Below are 22023 nucleotides of genomic sequence, written 5' to 3' on the forward strand. Positions count from 1 at the left end.
TCCAGTGACACGCACTGAGCATCTGCTACTATGTGACAGGGATGAGACAAGGCTGAGCAATCGGAGGTTAATGACAACAGCCTGCAACTGATGCTTTCTGAGGCTCACAACTTCAGGGAGGGAGGGGAACAAATACATATACAAGGGCTACAGTGCTTTCAGAAGAGCAAACTTTCAAAGTACAGGGGAAAGGTTTAATGGAGCAGAATGCCGGAGCTGGCCTTGAAACATCTGAGTAAAAAGGAGACGAGTGAATGTACCACCACCACCAGAAATCAACTCCATGGCAAGTTAGGGGAACAAGTGCTTAGAGTTTAAGGAATATCATAAATTAAATACAGGCAGTGGGGGAAACCATCCAACGTTTCTGAAAAGAAAAATGCTAGAGTTAGATGTGTGTTTTAGAAAATGGGGTACTACAGACAGGAGACATGGGATTCTGCCCTGAGACTAGCAACTCTGGGGATGATTCACTCTGTTCTTTACCAGAAAAGAGAATCTTAAACTGTAGCTCAGCTTTTATCAAAAGTTCTAAGAATCTGCACAAATGACTACCAGGAGGCTATGCGGTCTCCATCCCTCTTTTCTAGATGGTCTCATTTTATCCCTGGACCAATAAACACAAGCCTTCAGTGACATGGGTACTGGAATTACATTGATCTGAAATTTCCTCTGTAGGGGAAAAAAGGTCTGTGGCTATGACTTTTCTGGCTATTAACCTCAGAATTATAATTTTCTATAAATACACTCAATTATTGGCAGGACTTTAAACTGCATGTATCAGAGAGTAAATACAAAACTTAAATACATTTTAGATGGCCTTTGAGTTGTCCTGTTTTCAATGTCATTTGTTTCCAGGAGTTTTTCATTTCCCTTTTGATTTTTTCTTAGATGGCCTTTGAAATCAAACCAGTCAATCAGGCCACCAGCACTAATCTTAAGATAAAGCAAGTTTATTGTACTAAACATTTTGGTATGACAAGGTATCTTATTTTTCTTAGGGTCTGGCTGTTTTCAATTCAACTTGTGAGAACTGAAAGGGTAGCATAATAACCTTCCTAAATCAATATACCTTTCAACATTCTTAAAAGTGCACTGTCTAAAACTGATTACAAACAAAAGCAAAGACCAGAAAGCATTTGTTCCTTATTTTAAAAATCGAAACTCCATAAATATTTGACAATCTACAAGAAATAATTGTAGTCAAGTCTTAGTTTTAAATGCCTTTGTAGGCAAAGATGATGATCTGTCTCAGCCTGTTTAACACAGCACTACATATAATAACATCTTTGCAATATGCCCGAAATCCAAGATTTCTGGTAATTCACTAAAAATCATCCTTAACTGTGCTATTTTGGAATACTCTTTAATATTAACACATTATTTGAAAGAGACACAACCTTACTTTTTATCTCCTTGACCTATAGCCCTTAAGAATATGAGGCCTTACAGTGCTCCTGTAGTGAAACTTCTCAGGTTGAACACTTAGGTGGAAAATTCCTTCCAAAGATTCTTATAATGCTGCCCTAAGCAGGTTTAAGATGCCTTTTTTTTTTCCTGCTTTCATAGAAAGGCATTCACATGTTCCTTCATGATTCTGCAAGTAACTGTTAGTCAACAGCACAGGCACAAGCAAACACGTGACTCTGAGTAAGTATCCCCTCTACAAGTCTCAACAGCTCATTTCCTCTCACAGCAGCCAGCGTCTAATCCTCAAGCTTTATTGTACGAGCCCTTTATGGAGAGATTCATTTACAGCCGTGGTTCTTGGCCCACACGGATGTTCAAACAGCTTATTATATATAAGAACTAAGGAGAACACTGTAAGCTGTGATTTTTTTCAGATGTTGGCCAGTAGCAACTCTTACCAACCTGTTAAGAAAGGGATCTGAGCTATTGGTCGTCATGGTTCTCAATTCCTGAGACATCCCAGGAGAAGATACTGGATTTTGAGTCCCACCATCCTGCTCCAGTGTTGGTAACTGGCTACGGAGAGCTAATTCCTAAAAAAAAAAAAAGAAAAAAAAAAAATCAACACAAACAGAATCAATCCACTAATTAACAAATTTATCATTAGATTTAAAGTAATAACCCTGTACATATAAAGCTTAAGTATTAACATCTAAAAGTTATTGAGTTGACCAGTCAGAAGGGCCAAGTTCTTCTCTCCATTTCAAGTCACTGAACATTAAATTACATAAACTGAAAGTTTATCCAGGCTTACTAACCCCCCAACATATACTTAACTAACTTAACTACTTAGTTTTCTCTTGTTATTTTATTCTGGCAGACATGCCTAAATCCCTCCTTTAGAATAGGGTGGCAAGTCTGACCAACTCTCATACAGTTTCATATATTTGGCACCAGTAATAAAAATAAGGTCAAAAGAACAAAATTTGGTGATTCACCAAGACACCAACACTCCTCACTGCCCTTCTGCACTGTTTTACACTTTGGTATCAAGCGACTCAATCTGACTTCAGGTTTTTCAGTCTTGAGCTACGGATATCTTCAGGGGTATCCAACAGTTTCTCAGCAGGATACCACCTGGAAACTGAGCAAAAGCTGTGAGCCATCACTACTGACTGTTTCAGAAGGCCTGCCCCAACATGCTTTCAAACATTCTAGGTCCCAGCTTTTCACCTGCCCAGGGCTCCAAGGCTAGTTCACTTCTCTCTGGCCAAGTCCTACACCTTCTTTACCAGCTTGTCCTTTCCTCACCTTTTCATCCATTCACCGCACCCTTCTCTGAGGATTTCCACTGTGCCTCTCAAGCTCTCATCAGCATCTTCTGCTAGAGATCAGCTTTCTCCTCCTTGACAGTTTTGGTCTGACTTGAAACGTGGCTTTCTATCACAAAGGACACTTCCCAGCTCTTGCAAGTGGGCAAGCCTGCTCACCGAGGCACACACCACCTCCAAGACCCTCCCTCCCAGGGCACCACTGGGTCCAGAGGCCGTGGAGGTATTCTCTGAGCTCTGCACCAACATTTCTAGACTTTGCAACAACCACTTTTTAACTCAGGTTTCTCCCTTCTAGATACACCATCCTTTAAACGGTTTCTTAGCCAGAAAGTCATGACAGAATGCAGAGGGTCTGTGAACTTCGATGGAGAAAAAAAGTTACATCTTTATTTCATTAAACCGTAACTGAAATTTAGCATTTTCTTCAAGTATGTTAGGCAACAAACAGTAGTATTTACTATACCTCCGATTTTTCATCAGTAGAAAACATTTTCATATCATACTCCAGTTGTTAAGTTTCTTAAAAATGTTCACTACTATTCCAATATTAGTCATAAGACATGCCATGATCTCTCATTACTTATACATCATGCAGATGATTTATTCAACATGGGAGCTCCGTAAATTTCTGGATTCCAATGATCTTTATCCCCACATACCTCAAAACCACCCATTTGTACAGCCAAGACCTTGCTATTCAAAACCAAACCTGCCTGTACAATCTTTACGCACGTTTGGGACAATGATCAGTGTTTCACTTTATTCAAACTGCACTTTACCACTCGGGAACTATCAACAGCCATGAACAAAATCTATATAGTAATCTAATGTTGAAGTTCCTGCATTTCTACATTGCAACAGCACCGTTCACTACTGTATTTCCATCAGCAGTTCCCTTGTCATATCCTGAACTGGTATACAAAGTTCTTTCCCAGAAATCTTACACATGCTCATCCTGCTTTCTGGGACCGTATTTTTTCTTTCCACCCAGTTCCACCCAATAAGAGGTAGAACTCTTACTATTCCAGGTTACTGGCTGTTTTCCCCTACAAGCTTGAACTCAGGCCTGATCATTTTATTTATTCCTTTAAAATTTCTTTTAAAATGTATTTATTCCTGGCTGTGCTGGCTGGGTCTTCCCTGTCACGTGTGAGCTTTCTCTAGCTGCGCTGCGTGAGGGCGCCTGTTTCCCGAGGCTGCAGCCCCTCCTGCTGCAGAGCTCTGCTTGAGTGCGCAGGTGCGCGCGCCATGGGGCCCAGCCACCCCGAGACCTCCTTCCGAGTGGGGGGTTGAGTCTGTGCTCCCTGAACTGGCAGGTGGACCCCCAATCACTGAACCACCAGGGAAGCCCTGAGCGGATCATTGTAAATACACACAAGTACCTTTAAGATTCTTGATACACACACAAATTTTGTTTCAACACAGCAAATTCCAACAATGAATCAATACTAAAAATATGCTTGCTTCATTTCTATGCTGAGATTGCTAAGAAATGCTAAGAGAAAAACCATACAGCTATCCAGATTATCATAAATTAATTCTCTGGTCTTGGCTGGGCCTCTAGTATCACTTATTTTTTTTTCCATGGGTGGTCGTGGTTGGGGGTGGGGGTGGTTCTTGGTTACTTTTTCTCACATTCTCATGATTACTACTCCAAATCTGGCACTCTCTCCCAAGCCCCCAGTCACTCACGTGCTCTCCCTTTCTCCAGCTCCCTCCCATTTAAATCAGGACACTACAGGTCATCAGTCACAATCATGGTTTTCTAGTTCCCCCTGTCACCCTGGTTTGCTCCCACAAAGCCATCTTCATTCATACTTACATCTTTTCTTCCAGGCTTAAAAAATGGATTCCCCACCGCCAACTCCTATTCTAGGCCAACCTAGGCTCCTAGCAGCTTCTGGGGATCCCATTTACTGGTTTTCTCTGTATCTTCTATCTAACATCACCCACGCCCCACTTTCATCTTACAAAGTAACAAAGTGACTTTAAAACAAAGACAGTTTGCACTCCCCACAGACTGCAGGTCTGTGATATGGCATGTTTTCCTCTGATACTATGTCTTTCATACATTCTTCTCTTGACTAAAAAAAAAACAATACTTCTATTTAAGATCCAGTTACCTTCTCTAGGTAATTCTCCAGAACGACCCCATCTCCATCTTTAGATTGAATTACACAGATGGACATTATGTCTTTAACACCCTGTTCACTTCAGTTCAGTTGCTCAATTGTGTCCAACTCTTTGCGACTCCATGGACTGCAGCACACCAGGCTTCCCTGTCCATCATCAACTCCCAGAGCTTGCTCAAACACATGTCCATAGAGTTGCTGATGAAATTCAACTGTCCAAGGGACTCTCAAGAGTCTTCTCTAACACCACAGTTCAAAACCATCAATTCTTCAGCGCTCAGCTTTCTTTATGGCCCGACTCTCACATTCACACGTAACTACTAGAAAAACCATACTTTAACTAGATGGGCTTTTGTTGATAAAGTAATGTCTCTGCTTTTTAGTGTGCTGTCTAGGTTTGTCATAGCTTTTCTTCCAAGGAGCAAGCGTCTTTTAATTTCATGGCTACAGTATCCATCTGCAGTGATTTTGCAGCCCAAGAAAATAAAATCTGTCACTGCTTCCCTATCTATTTTGCATGAAGTGATGAGACCGGATGCCCTGAGATTAAGTTTTTTGAATGCTGAGTTTTAAGCCAACGTTTCCACTCTCCTTTCACCCTCATCAAGAAGCTCTTTAGCTCCTCTTTGCTTTCTGCCATAAGGGTGGTGTCATCTGTATATCTGAGGTTATTGATGTTTCTCCTGGCAATCTTGATTCCAGCTTGTGCTTCATCCAGCCCAGCGTTTCTCATGACTACTCTGTATATAAGTTAAATTAGCAGGGTGACAGTATTCAGCCTTGATGTTCTCCTTTCCCAATTTGGAACCAGTCTGCTGTTCCGTGTCCAACTGTAAATGTTTTTTCTCGATTTGCATACAGGTTTCTCAGGAGGCAGGTAAAATGTCTGCTATACCCATCTCTAAGAATTTTCCACAGTTTGTTGTGATCCACACAAAGGCTTTAGTATAGTCAATGAAACAGAAGTAGATGTTTTTCTGAAATTCTCTTGCTTTTTCTATGATCCAATGGATGTTGGCAATTTGATCTCTGGTTCCTCTGCCTTTTCTAAATCCAATTTGAACATCTGGAAGTTCTTGGTTCACATACTGTTGAAGCCTAGCTTGGAGAATTTTGAGCGTTACTCCTCTGGTGTTTGAGATCAGTGCAACTGTGTGGTAGTTTGAACATGCTTTAGCATTGCCTTTCTTTGGGATTGGAATGAAAAGTGACCTTTTCCAGTCCTGTGGACACTGCGGAGTTTTCCAAATTTGTTGCCATACTGAGTGCAGCACTTTCACAGCATCATGTTTTAGAATTTGAAATAGCTCAGCTGGAATTCCATCACCTCCACTAGGTCTGTTTGTAGTGATGCTTCCTAAGGCCCACTTGACTTCACATGCCAGGATGTTTGGCTCTAGGTGAGTGATCACACCATCATGGTTATCTGGATTATTAAGATCTTTTTTGTATAGTTCCTCTGTGCATTCTTGCCACCTCTTCTTACAATCTTCTGCTTCTGTTAGGTTCATACTGTTTCTGTCCTTTATTGTGCCCATCTTGGAATGAAATGTTCCGCTGGTATCTCTAATTTTCTTGAAGAGATCTTTGGTCTTTCTCATTCTATTGTTTTCCTCTATTTCTTTGCATTGATCAATGCAAAGTTCAGTTCACTTCAGTCACTCATTTGTGTCCGACTGTTTGCAACCCCATGGACGGCAGCACGTCAGGCTTCCCTGTCCATCACCAGCTCCCAGAGGTTGCTCAAACTCATGTCCATTGAGTCGGTAGTGCCATCCAACCATCTCATCCTCTGTCGTTCCTTTCTCCTCCCACCTTCAATCATTCCCAGCAGCAGGTGACCAAAATATTGGAGTTTAAGCTTCAACATCACTCTTTCCAATGAATATTCAGGACTGATTTCCTTTAGAATGGACTGGTTGGATCTCCTTGCAGTCCAAGGGACTCTCAAGAGTCTTCTCCAACACCACAGTTCAAAAGCATCAATTCTTCGGTGGTCAGCTTTCTTTACAGTCCAACTTTCACATCCATACATGATTACTGGAAAAACCACAGCTTTGACAAAAAGATCTTTGTTGGCAAAGTGATGTTTCTGCTTTTTAATATTCTGTCTAGGTTTGTCACAGCTTTTCTTCCAAGGAGCAAGCGTCTTTTAATTTCATGGCTGCAGTCACCATCTGTAGTGATTTTGGAGCCCTAAAAATAAAGTCTCTCACTGTTTCCATTAAGACTTTCTCTCTCCTAGAATTCTTTGGAACTCTGCAGTCAGATAGCTATACCTTTGCTTTGTTCCTTTTTCCTTCTGCTTCTCTTCTCAGCCTGACATATATATGTACTTAGCACTTAGTACACGCTTATCTCAGCATTTATCACAAGATATTGTAATCATTCCTTCACTATTTCTTCGCTGTCCCTAAAGGTACAAAGTGAATAAATTAATGGATGCTTTGGAGCATAAAAGAGCTTCTAAACACTTTGAAGAATTTATATTGCTATTAAAATATGAGGATGTTAAAAGCAATAAAGTTTAAAATGAGTAAAATTACAGGCTCCAGATGAGGTTGATGACTCGGGAAGAGGCATTCTTTTGTTTTCTGTGTACCTAGTTTTGACTTCTTGCAACATGAAGCAAATAGATCATTACTGAAACAACTTAATAAACTGGCTATACTTTTCATATTGTCCTTCACAACTTTCTGTCTTACCCTTTTTGATCATTTCTATTTTTTTAAGGTTTTATGAAGCCAAAGCTAATTGCCATGTGCAAAATCTCCATGTTCTCATTCTGCCACATTGCTTGTTTGAAGCTGATAGATATTTACTTCTTGCTGTCTTTAACAACTGAATTTCTACTGTCAGCAGACAGTGAAGAACCAACTATCCACATTTACAAAGAAAGGTAATTTAGAGATGTGAATAAGAAGGCCGATCTTTCTTATAAGTTGCTCAAGAAGATATCCAACCCCCCCGACAGGATACGGAAATATATACTTCTCATCAAATCTATTTTTGAGTCAAGACTAAGAGCAACTAACCTAGGGATTCACCTAAACTGAACTTGAAAGAAACAAGAGGGGAAAAATGCCACTTTATTTACTGGGAGTGGTGGCAGGATGATGTTAGCATTAACAGTAGGGAATACGGCGTGAAAACACATGTAATGTGGTAAGGCCAATAATACAAATAACATATACACAGATTACGGAACCCATACACACCAGGTATGAATATTCAGCTGAGGTTCGAAACTTCTAGTTACAGGAAAAATAAACAAAATCCCAAAACCAACCAGGGTTGATTAGAAGTACTTTTTGAAGGTTTATTGAGGTATAATTGATATATAATAGTTTATACATATATTATCCAAAGATGGGTATATTTTCACATAGCTCAGTATTTGCTAAAAACAAAACGACTTCAAGTAACTGAAGTTGACTTGGTAGCTCCCTCCCCAAAGCATTAATTCTTTTGTTAACATTTTCATCTGCTGTGAACATAATTTATTTCATGGACTTCAATAAGGAAGATCAACATTTTTGTTGATATTTTAAAGAAACTGTCAAGAGTTGGGGAGGAAAACCATATGTACTTATGTAGGAAAACAGGCCAACTTCTCTCCACTTCTTATATATAAGTTTGGAGTTCACATGAATATGAAAACAATAAGGCCCACTTCCATATAAACACACACACACACACACACACACACACACACACACACACATCCATATAGAGATGGAAAATCGCAGAAGTGTCTGACTCTGTGCTTTGCCTCGTCAGGTTTTAAAGGAAAGTGAATGTGGAGTGAGGTTAACTGAGAGAGTTCCTCCCTAAAGCTGTCCTGCTGCCAGTGAGGAACAATTAGATCATGGGTTTTCACTGTGAGTAAGCTTTATAATTCTTTTTATTCTTAGCCAAGGACTGCAAACGTGAAAGTGAACACACTGCATAAAATTAACAATTCTGTAGTAAAATATTAAAAATGTTTCAGAGTGTACAGAATTTTTGCTAGTGACTTTGTGAGCTTAGTTGCTCAGTTGTGTCCGATTTTTTGCGACCCCATGGACTGTATCCCCCCAGGCTTCTCTGTCCATAGGATTCTCCAGGCAAGAATACTGGAGTGGGCTGCCATTCCCTTCTCCAGGGGATCTTCCTGATCCAGGATCGAACCAGGGTCTCCTGTATTGTAGGCAGATTCTTAAACGTCTGAGCCACCAGGAAAGCCCAGTGCCTTTATAGAAAAATAATTACTTTAATATGGATAAATATGAAATGAAGTTACATAATCTGAATTTTTTAATCAAAAATATTTTATATAAACTTTCTTCATACTATCCATCTTAAAATAATGCCTGTATATATCTACATATACCTATGTAGAATACATCCATTCTATTGAAATTATTAAAGCATTTTGGATGAATATGAACATTATTTTGTAATTGAGTAAATCTGGCATAGCTGTTTTAAAAATCAGCCTTGGGACATATTTGGATTGTCTACAAAAACTGATTTCAGTTGAAACATTTCATGTTGAGAGTTACGTCTATCTCTAAAGAAGCTTTTTATCCGAACAAATGTCTAAAATTAGAATACTGAGCTAAAAATACAAGTTCGTCAAGCTTGTCTTTTCCCAAAGGTAGTCAGAATAAATAGTATGACAGACTTTCAAAAATGGAGAACTAAGCAAGTTATATGAAATTCAGCCAAAATTTATCATGCTTCTGTATTTCAAAGGTCAAACAGTTCTTTTAGAGTATTTGACTTTTTCTAACGGAAGCAAGTATTTTTAGCTCATTTTCTTCTGTAATAATACAAAAATGTGGTGACTTTTCCCACTGAGCCTGTAAATCTTAGCTAATCTGGGATGCGTGTGGAGCCAGGGCTATCTGCACTGTAAGTAAAACTCATGGACCCAGTTTGGTCTGGAGGGAAATTTCCAGGATGGTTTATAAAGGAAAACAGGATGCGCCTGGTTTATATAGTGGACTTTTATGGACTCAAAATCTAGACATAAGCCATTGGTCCTTTTAAAATTTCCCTTCTCTTATTTAAATGGCAGTACCATTTCTCATAGGGTAAAAAAGATACTTTAAGATATTAAGTATTTTGGCTGCATAAAAAATTGATGCTTTGGTTCACATTATTTAGAAAAATAAGGAGAAAGGCAGTAGAAGAAGTCAGTAGTCCGGAAACACTTTGAACACTGCTAGATTACTAGCCCACTCCAGTGTCCTTGCCTGGAGAATCCCAGGGACGGGGGACCCTGGTGGGCTGCCGTCTATGGGGTCGCACAGAGTCGGACACGACTGAAGCGACTTAGCAGCAGCAGCAGCAAATTATTAAATTCTTAAGAGTACCCAAATGGAGGCATATGTCTATACAAAATCAAAATTTAGAAACCAGTCAAATATCTATGAATAGGTGAACAGATAAACAACTGTAGCATATTCCTACAATGGAATACTAGCAATAAGAGGGAATGAACTATAGATATAATATGAATGAATCTCAAAATAATCATGTTAAAGTGAAAAAGTTATGATCCCATTCATAGAAAATCCTATAAATTTAATGTCAACTTTACTTTCTTAAAGCAACTTTTTTCTTCAGCCAATACTATTTATGTCTCATTTCTGGATAATACATGGCACACAAATAAGTTTCCCCTTCTTGAACCCAATCTATTTATAGTAGGTTAGTTTAGTGAACTAGAAACAAAAATTTAGAAATGGAGAAAAACTCTAAAAATACACATCTTTTAAACAGTTTGTCTTGGTAATAGCAGTTTACGTCAACAATTTTTAAAACACAAGGAAAAAAGCCATTTCCTTCAACCATTCAAGATAGGTTCTCGTCATACCCCATTTTCTAACACAGTTTTAAACCACCATAGAATATTTAATCATGTAAAAAATTATTAAAACATTTAACCAATGTTGAGAATGCTTTTTGTTTTTTTAAATATTTGTGGCACTTACCAAAGTTATCTTCAACTTCAGAACAACCTTTTTGACTAAAAAATGTGTATGGATTTGGGGATAGTTATGAGAACTGTATGATAATCTTAAATTCTTAAAAAGGGATAATCAAAATAGATTTGCAGTTTTATGTTCCCACAGCATGATCCTGAGATTCAACACTCTGATCGATTCAACAGATCTGATCTCATTTGTAATTTATGCTACTTCACTGGTCTCAAAGTAATAAAGTTACTATAACATTGTTCAAATTACCATGACCTTAATGAATAAAACAATGAGATAATCTATTAGAGTACGCAGAGCATGAGGCTGAATCTCCTCCCTTCTTATACAGTTTTTAATATGCCCATTAAAAATAAAATATTCATGGGAAAATACCAAAATGAATCTATGATTTACTCAATACTAAGACTTCAAAAAGGAGAGATAATCTTAGCTTTTCTAGTATCTGCTAACATAAAAGAGAGTCTGGAGGGAAAGAAAGCCAAAAACTTGCTATTATTAAATTCAGAAAAAAAAAATTGCAGTGATTATTTTCACATGGCTCTGAAAAGAGGTATTATTTTGCTCTATTTGACTAAAACTATGGACATCTGAATTTCTTCACCATTTTGGGCTAAGAGTGTAGTACAATATGTTTGATATTAATACTACAATATTAATTTTTATTTATTTAAATTATTTTTTATTAATTTTTTTAATCCCTCAAAACCAGTAACTGACCCTGGTGTGTATTTATTACTATATACATGGAATGGCAATTACACAATATTCATTAGCTGCAAAATATTTTTTGCAATATAAATAATTTCTATGAAGCTATAATTTCTATGACAAGTAAAGCAATTACTTGCTCAAAAATAAAGTTAAGATACCTATACATAGCAGTCTTATTTCTATTTTCTGGGTTTTTCAAGAATTCTGATGAGGGCTCTTGGGGATGTGTTTTGACCTAGGCTTGATGAAAGAAATGGAGAATCTTAATTAGTAAAAGGGAAGGGCAAAAGGATTCCTCATGAGTGGGATCATGGCAACAAGACAGAGGCGTGCACTTGGCTGAAGGAAGGTAACTGGTTTAACCAGAATTGAGAGAAAGAAAGAAGACTACTGACCACAGACCATACACTAGCCAGGCTGCAGAGTTTAGGCCTGATCTCACAGGTACTAAGGGAACCACAGGCGGTAAGAACCTCATTCTTAAGCCTAAAACAGGTAAAAACATTCACACTCAGGCGGGGGAACTATTTTTTCTCCAAGTTGAACATTACATGCATGCTCAATCTCACAGAGCAAAGACAATTCTTACAGTTTCAAAGTTTTGTTGTTTTTTCCTGAGACTAGAAACTGCTTTAGAAACATAAAAATAGCTAATCAGAATTAAATTAAACAATTTAAAGCTCTATGAGGACAAGTTTTTCCAAAATTCTGCCAACAAACCCTAACAAAGGGGATAATTTCCATTTTTAACTAAGAAGATATACTAATGCCTTTAAAGTTGTCTTAATTTTTCAGAATTTTCCATTACCCTCACCCATACTGCCACTAGCTTACATGACCAGAGAATCCTAGAGTATAGAGAATGCTACAGTACAGACATGTTTTGTTAATCCTATGCAGAAGTACTTAGTAATCTGTAAACATTTTGAAGTCTGATACCTTCCCACAGTCCAGAGCAAATGAGCTATATAATCATAAAATAATGTCACTGATTTCATTGTGCTTGTTAACTCATCTGTACTAATTTATATTAGAAAAATAAAAACAAATAAAAACAAAGATATCTGACAACTTTGAACAAAACTGCCTGGCACTCAAGTATTGAATGGATCCACTGCTTTTTGTTCATTATTCCTTTGTACAGTCTCTTCTTTGATACTGGAAAGTTTCTTCTTGCTTTCTTGATTATCTTGGTAACCTTATTTAAAGGCATCTTCACTTAAGACTGTTCTTTGTGAAAATTTTCCTGACATCTACATTAAGGTAATCTAGAAAATAAGTAGGAGGAGAAAAACACAAATACTTGCTTGATACAAATACCACCAGTTTCTACGTATTTGAGCAATTCCAAATTTAGCCCTACATTGGAATTTCATACATTTTCCCAATTGTGCCAGGTAAATACACTGACAACTGAAACTTATATAACAAGCAAATAATATTTTATTCTCCACACATGGGAAGCTAATTTAAGAAATAAAACTTTTAATAAAACCTATCTCTTTTAGGTTTCCAGCTCTGGCTTAGACAAATCTAAGGGATCAACACTGTAATCTTAATACCATACAAATTTATTGATAATAGAATTTTAATTTATAAGCCTTAACTTTTATAAAGCTTTACTAGTAAAAGAAGTATCTAAAAACTCCTGATAATTTTAATGAGAGCAACTATTTAAACTTATACTGATATATGAAATAAAGACCTGAAGGTAGTTCATTTATTTATCAGATTTAAAGTTTAAGATCTTAATAGGAAAAAATAAACAGGAGACAACTTCAAAACACTTTAACACGGAGGACTTTCTGCTTGATCCCAAATCTCATTTGAATTAATGTCTGCTCCTATGTTTCCACTTTATTTAAAGATCCAATGCTACAGTGCTCTTCCCAGTCAAATGTGAAATTAGCAACCCTCACTGTAAGAATGTCTGCACTGCTTTAGCAAAGATGATGTTCATGGATTATTCCCTTACTTGATTTCTTGATTAAAGAAAGCATTTATGAGTGAGATACAGAATAGAGATTTTCCTCTCACAAAGTCAGCTGGTCTCTGTGAGGATTCTATCTAGTACAGTTTCTAGACAGACAAGTTAACAGAATCTAATGTGAGTGGAGTTCTGACAATTCCTACTTCCACCTTTCATTCCAACACAATGCACCTGTCAGCCTAGTGCAGAAGAGCTACAGAGAATAAAATGAGGTATCTGATGGTCACTTCTGCCCCCTGAAAAAAGTGCAATAATCCCTCAGCTCCTAATTCCTCCATAATCGGTGACCCTAAACACAGAGATCTCTTTGGTTTTAAGAATGAGATTCTCTTCATGAGTCAGACAAGTGCCTATGTTATAGAAGGAAAAAGTGGCCACAACCTTTGCATCTAAGTAAGATACCTTCACAAGCACTGTTTCTTTGGGTTCACCAGGGAGAAATGCTGATAAAAGCCAACAAAGAAACCCAAAAGAGTACTCAGGTAGAGCACTGTTCACTTCTCTCTTCTAGTGATCTTGATATTCTTTCTTTGGAATGTCCACTAGAAAAAACTTCCCCTTTCCTAGTAGTACCATTATACTCTAATAAGATTTCCTAAAGTAGCCTACCTAAGTAAATAATCTGTGCCAGCTTTGTTACTGTTCAAATTTTTAATTCCTATAAGTCACCGTAAGCACTCCTTTAGGCTACACAAATAAAAACCAGGCACACTTCAAGGCTACAGGATGTGCACACTACGTATCAGTGGGGGCTGAGGGGAGAGACCTCCACGAGTCAAAAGGACTACTACTGTGGGAGGAGCAGACAGTGTCGACTTTCTGGGAACAGCAATGTTAACTTAAGTAGCTGGGTAGGAAGAGGCCTCAAAGTTATTCTTCAGTGAGGACAGGCCCCCGGAGCACAAGTTTTTCTCTTTCCTAACAGCATATCTGTTTCAATGCTAAAACATCAGACAAGAGCCTACCTGACATTTTGGAGAATTGGCTGTGCTGGGATTGATATTCCGCATTGCCTAAGAGTGAAAAATAAGATGGATAAAAATTACTTTAAGCCACATGGTTTGGCTGTGTAGGCTGACTTACAAATTCCATCCAGACATATCACCATAGCACAGAATTCCCAAGCTAGCTCAAGAAGAAGCAGACTGGGGGAGACAGGAGCCAGTGGAGTCACCATGGAACAAACAGAAGCCTCAGCAGTGTTCACAGCGTTGAGGGCAGGACAGGAAGACTTCAGGTGTCAGGACTCAAACACAGCCTGATATTGGTCAGGCAGGTTCTTTACTTCTGAGTATTAGATGAAGCAAGAAAAATATAATTTGATGTTTCAGTGATAAGAAGAAACTGCCAATGGAAGAAGTTCACAGGAAGCCAAAAGACTTAAACTGAATTTATACTGACTGCTAAAAACAAACATCTTAAACAATACCCCATTAGTGTAAGATTAGAGCAGGTCGGTCACTTCAACAGAAGAAAAGACAACACAGTAGGCAGTAAAGAGACAAAGAAGTCACCTGTAAAGGAAGCTATTCTGTCCGGGACCGTCACCCAGAGTAAGAGTGGGAATAAGGCTTAGGAAAATTCTAAATTCTTTATTCTAAAGAATTTTATAAGCAGCAGCATTCTGCCCACCGGGTGGGAAGGGGATGGGGGATGGGAGACAGCTGATCTACAGCAACAAAATGACGGATTTTAATCTTTCTTATTAATAAGGTTTCTTGGTTTTGATAGTCTTCAAATCACATGTGAAATTATATTTACTTACACCATCTAGTACTCAGTAACGACAAAATGAAAAGCAAGCAATGAAAACAGGCTGTGTAAAACGTACCCTGAAATTACTTTATTTCTTCCAATAACTATATAATTATATTCTCCAAGGTGCTACCTTGTTCCGGTGATACAGTTTTATTTAAATGAAAAATATCTTTCCTTTATACTAATATGTTAAAAGTCTGTCAGTGGTATAGTAAACTTGTTAACGTGCTTCCTTTTTCTACTTTCTGAAAGGCAGATGAGGAAATACTTCTTTTAAGACCACTTCATGACACCATATACTGGCATTATCTCTCTTACTCACTTTTGGGGCCAACCACACCAGATTATACTGGCAGGTTACTGACAGCTCAGTTTACAAGTGTGGCGGCCTGGAATCCTCATGGCTCAGTTTAATCCTTGGGTACCAGTTCTTCAAACCCCAAATCAGAGTTCAATCGCTATACCAAGTTCATCTATTTCCATTAACACTCAAGTGACACTATTAAAATATAACCCTCGTGAAGAAAACAGTACCTTGTTCAAACGTCTACATCCTGGCAGCAAAAATGCAGTGTATAATGATATTTTTAATGCCTATCCTTAGTATGCTATGATTTAGGGCAGGGGCCATAGTATAGACACGTGTATTTCATGTTTGTAAATAAAGAGAATGTCTGGGGCGGGGGTGAGGCGAAGTATAAGAAATTGTTAGCTATTTACATCCAGAAAAGAGAACTAGAGAAATGGAAAAGGAGATTTTATTTTCACTTACACCTTTTGTACACTTTCAAAATCACATTGTGTTTTTATTACCCAAAATATTTATATACAAATTTTAAAATATACTAAGATCATACCCCCAACATCTAAACTTTAGATTAATCACTCTGAAATTGGAGATGAGGGATTGTATTCTTAAGGCACAGAAAAACCAGTATTTCTGAACGAAAACCGACAGAAATGGCCCTAAAGGTTTCCAGCTCTCTAATGTTAGAACCTGCCCTTCCCAACGTGAAAAAACAACCACAAGCAGGTAATTTTAAGGCACTTGGGGATCTTCTAAACTTGGGATAGCCTGTGTTACATTTTAAATAAAACACATCTTAGATTCAGCAATAGTGAAACATAGCTGTCATTTGAGAGGTATCATACTGGTATATTCTCCTAGACAAATAATTTGTTTTAAGTAAAAAATATTTCTCCCCAAGTGATGTTCCAGAGTTTCTCCCTTAGTGAAATCTTCAGATATTAAATAGTCTGCAATTCCCTGTACAGACACACCTCGTTTTATTGCACTTCACAGACACTGCATTTTTTTAAAAACACATCGAAGGTTTGTGGCAACCCTGTGACTAGCAAACCTATCAGAGCCATTTTTCTAAAAGCAATTGCTCACTTCTGCCTCGGTGTCACATTTTGGTAATTCTCACAATATTTTGGCCTTTTTCATTATTGTTTTATTTATAATAGTGATCTGTGATGTTACTATTACAAAAAGATGACTCACTGAAAGCTCAGATGATGGCTAGCATTTTTTTCAGCAGTTAAGTATTTAAAAATTAAGTACTTTTAAAAAATATACACTGTTAAAAGACATAATGCTATTATACACTTAATAGACTATAGACTGGTATAAAGATTAACTTCTGTATGCACCAGCAAACCAAAAAACTCATGTGATTCACTTTACTGTAACACTCGCTTTACTGTGGTGGTCTGGAACTGACGGGCAATTTCTCCGAGGTATGCCTGTATATTTGAGAAAAGCACCCCTGCTTCCTTTGCCTTCTGCTTGACTGCAGTGAACATGGCCCAAAGGCCTCTGTGTGACACGGGTTTACAAGTGACAGCCCACGCGCTCAGAGGCCAGCAAAGAAACTAAGACGAGGACAGAGCTGGACAGAAGGTTTCTGTGTCACTCTAGTACAGAAACAACATTCCTCTGTAACCAACAGATGCCAAAATGAAACACACCCAGCTTCACGTAGGAAAACAAAGCCCCAAGAGTGGAAGGCTGGTCTCTAACCTGGGGCCTCACCTGCCGAAGCAGTTCTTGCTGCTTCAGTCGCAGTCTTTCTTTCTCCATCTGCAACTGCTGCAGCCGCATCTGTTGCTGCTGGTTGGAACTGCCACCGCCCAGGACTCCTCCCTGTGGGCTCTGGGGGGCCAGCGGGGGGGGCTGTTTCACTGGAGCACTTTGACTGATTCTCTGGTTCATGGCTGAAAGGAAACAGAAGATCTGTTCTAAAAAACTAGCAAAGAAAAAGGATATTTTGTTATTCACAAGCACGATGGGGATATTCAACATAGCCTCTTCTGTAGTAAGACCAGAAATAACCTAAAAACCCACCAACAGTACAAAGGGTACATCAGTTTATTATTATTACAGACATCCTTGTTATTAGTGTAGTATGTAAAGCGGTAAAGCGGCCGTAAGATGAAAGAAACAAGCAGCAGCTCTAACAGGCAATGCCACGGAGCAGTGTAAGGCACACCAAGTTAAAGGCACAGTAGAGAACAGGAAAAGGGAGAGGAGGACTGTATTGATATATTACATGCATATCCAGAGAATCTGAATCGAAGGACAGCTAAGGAGCAATTAACACCTGTTGGCTCTGTAGCTGGGGAACTGGGTGACTAAAGAACTGATGTTCAAGAGAGACATTTTTTGTAACTTTTCAAGTCTGAATAATGTGAATTCACTGCTTATTATAAAATATATAGTCAATTAAAAATAAATCCCTTAAAGTAACTAAGAGAAAGCAATCTAAGCAGTAAAGTTCAAGATTATTAATCTTTAAATATAATGCTAACTAACAAATCAAGTAGATTTGACGCGTGCTCCAAATAAAGCCTACATCTGGATGGCACAGATTGGTCTCATTCAACACCACTGTATCCCCCACACAGCCAAGGCAGTCAGTTATGTTTTGAGTTGAACCTGTAATACACCATTTGACAATTAGATTGGATTCTTACACTAGTGAATTTCTGTCACTGATAAAACATTGACCAAACTATGGACTGTGTTAGCCTCAGTAAGCAGATGGAAGTTTTATTACGGAAAATGGCAATAAGAACGATACATTACCTTTTCAGACATCTATTCAACTTTTTAAGGTGAAATTTCAGGTCACTGTTTAATACATACTGACACTTGAAGAAATGACACTAATCTTCTACAACCTTTTGCAGAGAACAGCAAAGAAGGAAACTTCACAACGCTTTTGTGACCAGCATATCCCTAATACCTTACGAAGACATTAAAACGAAGAAAAATCATAGATGGCTCTCTCTCATCAACCTTGCTACCAAAATTCGAAATGATTCACTGATGGTGCTCATGACTTACTAGACTCTGGCCACAAAGAAAACTCCTTGTGATGATCTTCACATGTCCTCTGTTGGATCATAGGCACAGCTCTTGGAGGCCACTTGAACAAACCTCCCAGCCTTTCCCAGAGTCTGCCATGTACATTAAGAATCATCTTCTTTGAGGGCACTGCCCTGGGACTTTGTCTGACATTTCTCACCTGACTGTAATTGTTTATTTACAAATTATATCTTCTCTTCCCAGGTGGAACTAGTGGTAAAGAACCCTCCTGCCAATGCAGGAGACATAAGAGACGTGGGTTCAGTCCCTGGGTCAGGAAGATCCCCTGGAGGAGGGAACGGCAACCCACTCCAGTATTCTCGTCTGCAGAATCCCTTGGACGGAAGCCTGGCGGACTACAGTCCACAGGGTCGCAAGCAGCTGGACACGACTGAAGCGACTGAGCACACACACCTCTTCTCTCAGACAAGTGCCTCGGGAGTGCGGACAGAATCCCAACCACGCATATATTCTCAGTGCCTAGTCCAGCAGCTTGGCATAAAATCTGTGCTGGGAAAAAACACTGAAATGATTCTAAGTCCTTTCATTATGCACTGAGGCAGAAATTTAACTTTATAAAAGATATGGCAATATAGAAATCCTACCAATTTCCCCATGGACTACCAACTCTTCTAGGTAGCAGTATAACATTGATTTGAAACCAAGGATATTAGAAAAAAGGAAAACTGCAGACTAATCCTCTCTCAGCATGCCTTAGTTCAATTCAAACTACTGAGATATTAATATAAGGTGATAACTTTTTTGTTCTTACTTTCCCCCTCTATTTTTCCTATATTTCTTCTAGCGTTTTAAAAAATTCAGCCATGCCAGATGGCATGTGGGATCTTAGTTCAATGCCCTGACCAGAGACTGAACCCATGCCTCCTGCTTTGGAAGCACAGGGTCGTAACCACTGGACTGCCAGGGAACTCTTTTTCTAACTTCTTCAGTTGAACTCACTTAGCTTAAATCTTTTCTTAGAACATTTAAGTCAATAAATTTACCTTTATGGACTGCTTTTCTGGCATGTCACACATTTGAAGTTGTACATGTAATTCATGATTGTTCGATTGCAAATATCTGCAATTTCTATTTTGATTTCCATTTAACTCATGAGTTATTTAGGAGTACAGTTTTATACTCTTAAGCATATATTTAAAATTTTGAAAAATAACTGCCACAGAGAAGCAGAAAAAAAACATATTATGAACCCTCATGTAGCCATCACCCAACTTCCCAATGATCAACACACAACCAATTTTGTTTTACATCTGTTCTGACTTTTCCCTCAGTTACTTTCAAGCAAATAATATAGCCTTTCATCTGTAAATAACCTCAATAGGTATCATTTGGGAGTTTTGCTAAGATTCTTAGATTTTATAACTATTTTCTGCCTAATTCTGAAAAACTTGGTTCTAGTAACATTAATACGTATTATCCTTTTATACATACACAATTATTTCAAAATAACATTATGACTGAATATTAAAGTTATGATGAACAAAATGATAATTAAAGGTTTGAATTCTTTGTCATTTTTTTTGTCCTTAAGATATTTCATTAAGTATATCCAGCCAAATCAGCTGAAGTGTTACCTGAAATAATTCTTCTTTATGTGACTCAGCCACCAACTCAAATACTGGTTCACTTGTGACACTGCGCTTTTGAATTTTACACATTTGCTTTACTGACCACGCACCACCGCCCTGAGCAGACACAGACAGAGCAGGGTGCTGCACGGCGCACTGGAGCAGGGTGTTGCTAGCACACTCTTAATACTTCACTTCACTCTGCCTTTTTGATAATAATATCCTTGAGACTATGCCAAAGTAGTATTAGAGTTTTTCTACCATTTTCTTTTAAAAATAACTGACCAGTATTTCATTCAACTAATTTCCTATTAGAGACCACAGTTTTAATTATCTGTATATTTTAATAGCTGGTGGGGCAAGCCATATTTTTTTTTGAAGCCAACTTTTGATTATTGGGATCTAATTTTATTGCTTTGTGGTTAAAATAACCTGGTCTGTACACTGCTTTGTGAGATCTGTGACAGTACGGGGGCAGCCCTGCTTCTGCCCTGGGCCAGGGCCGGTCAGCGGCAGCGTGCCTTTCCCCATCGGGCCTGCTTCACGCATCTCTCTATGCTCTCAACACTCTGAGTTCCTGACATCCCGACAAGACGACTGGCCCCAGCCCTGTCTGTGCTCCCTGTTTCTTCTGTGGTTTTATTTTCTGACCGACAGAGACTTTTTTCTTGTAAATTTATGAATTAAGTCTTTTTGGTTATTTCTTTTTAATGTTCTGAAAGAGCAGAGAAGAGATGTCCAAAAAACATGACTCGCTGTTTCATATTCTTCAAAGTCTTATTAATCTTTCACATGGCAAAAAAGCCACATTTAAGAAACGTCTTTACAAAGAATAAATGGCTGGTACCTTAATAATTATGGTTGACAGTATTTTACAGGGGAACGGACAGAAAAAAGCCAAACACTTAAGAGCTAACATTTGCTCCATTGGTGGCTCAGATGGTAAAGAACCCACTTGCAATGCAGGAGACCTGGGTTCGATCCCTGGGTAGGGAAGATTCCCTGGAGGAGGGCATGGCAACCCACCCCGGTATTCTTGCCTGGAGAATCCCCAGGAAAGAGGAACCCGTTGGGCTACAGTCTATGGCGTCACAAACAGACACAACTGGGTAACGAAGCACAGCACAGCAACCTCATCAATACAATTGCTTATATCTACCTGTCACCAACATCATTAGATTCACAACTGACAGGTATCATCAGTTCAGTTCAGTTCAGTCACACAGTCATGTCCGACTCTTTGCGACCCCATGAATCACAGCCCAGCAGGCCTCCCTGTCCATCACCAACTTCCGGACTTCACTCAAACTCATTTACTATGGAGTTGGTGATGATATCCAGCCATCTCATCCTCTGTCGTCCCCTTCTCCTATAGCCCCTAATCCCTCCCAGCATCAGAGTCTTTTCTAATGAGTCAACTCTTCGCATAAGGTGGCCAAAGTATTGGAGTTTCAGCTTTAGCATCAGTCCTTCCAATGAATACCTAGGACTGATCTCCTTTAGAATGGACTGCTTAGATCTCCTTGTAGTCCAAGGGACTCTCAAGAGTCTTCTCCAACACCACAGTTCAAAAGCATCAATTCTTCGGCACTACACTTTCTTCACAGTCCAACTCTCACATCCATACATGACCACAGGAAAAACCATAACCTTGACTAGACGGACCTTTGTTGGCAAAGCAATGTCTCTGCTTTTGAATATGCTATCTAGGTTTGTCATAACTTTCCTTCCAAGGA

The 22023-nt window shown here is 38.6% G+C and overlaps 1 protein-coding gene across 1 annotated transcript in view; it reads right to left on the reverse strand.

Moving 5' to 3' along the window:
- Nucleotides 1-22023, reverse strand: part of YAP1 (Yes-associated protein 1) — a gene marked incomplete at its 5' end in the record, with an annotated part of 130065 nt that overhangs the window by 5576 nt on the left and 102466 nt on the right. The window contains 3 exon segments of the mRNA XM_010828785.1: nt 1873-2003; nt 14533-14580; nt 17364-17545. Of these exon segments, the coding sequence (XP_010827087.1) occupies nt 1873-2003; nt 14533-14580; nt 17364-17545 (361 nt within the window).

This window comes from Bison bison, unplaced genomic scaffold (genome assembly GCF_000754665.1).
Source record: "Bison bison bison isolate TAMUID 2011002044 unplaced genomic scaffold, Bison_UMD1.0 scf7180017858736, whole genome shotgun sequence".
NCBI classification, from domain to species: domain Eukaryota; kingdom Metazoa; phylum Chordata; class Mammalia; order Artiodactyla; family Bovidae; genus Bison; species Bison bison.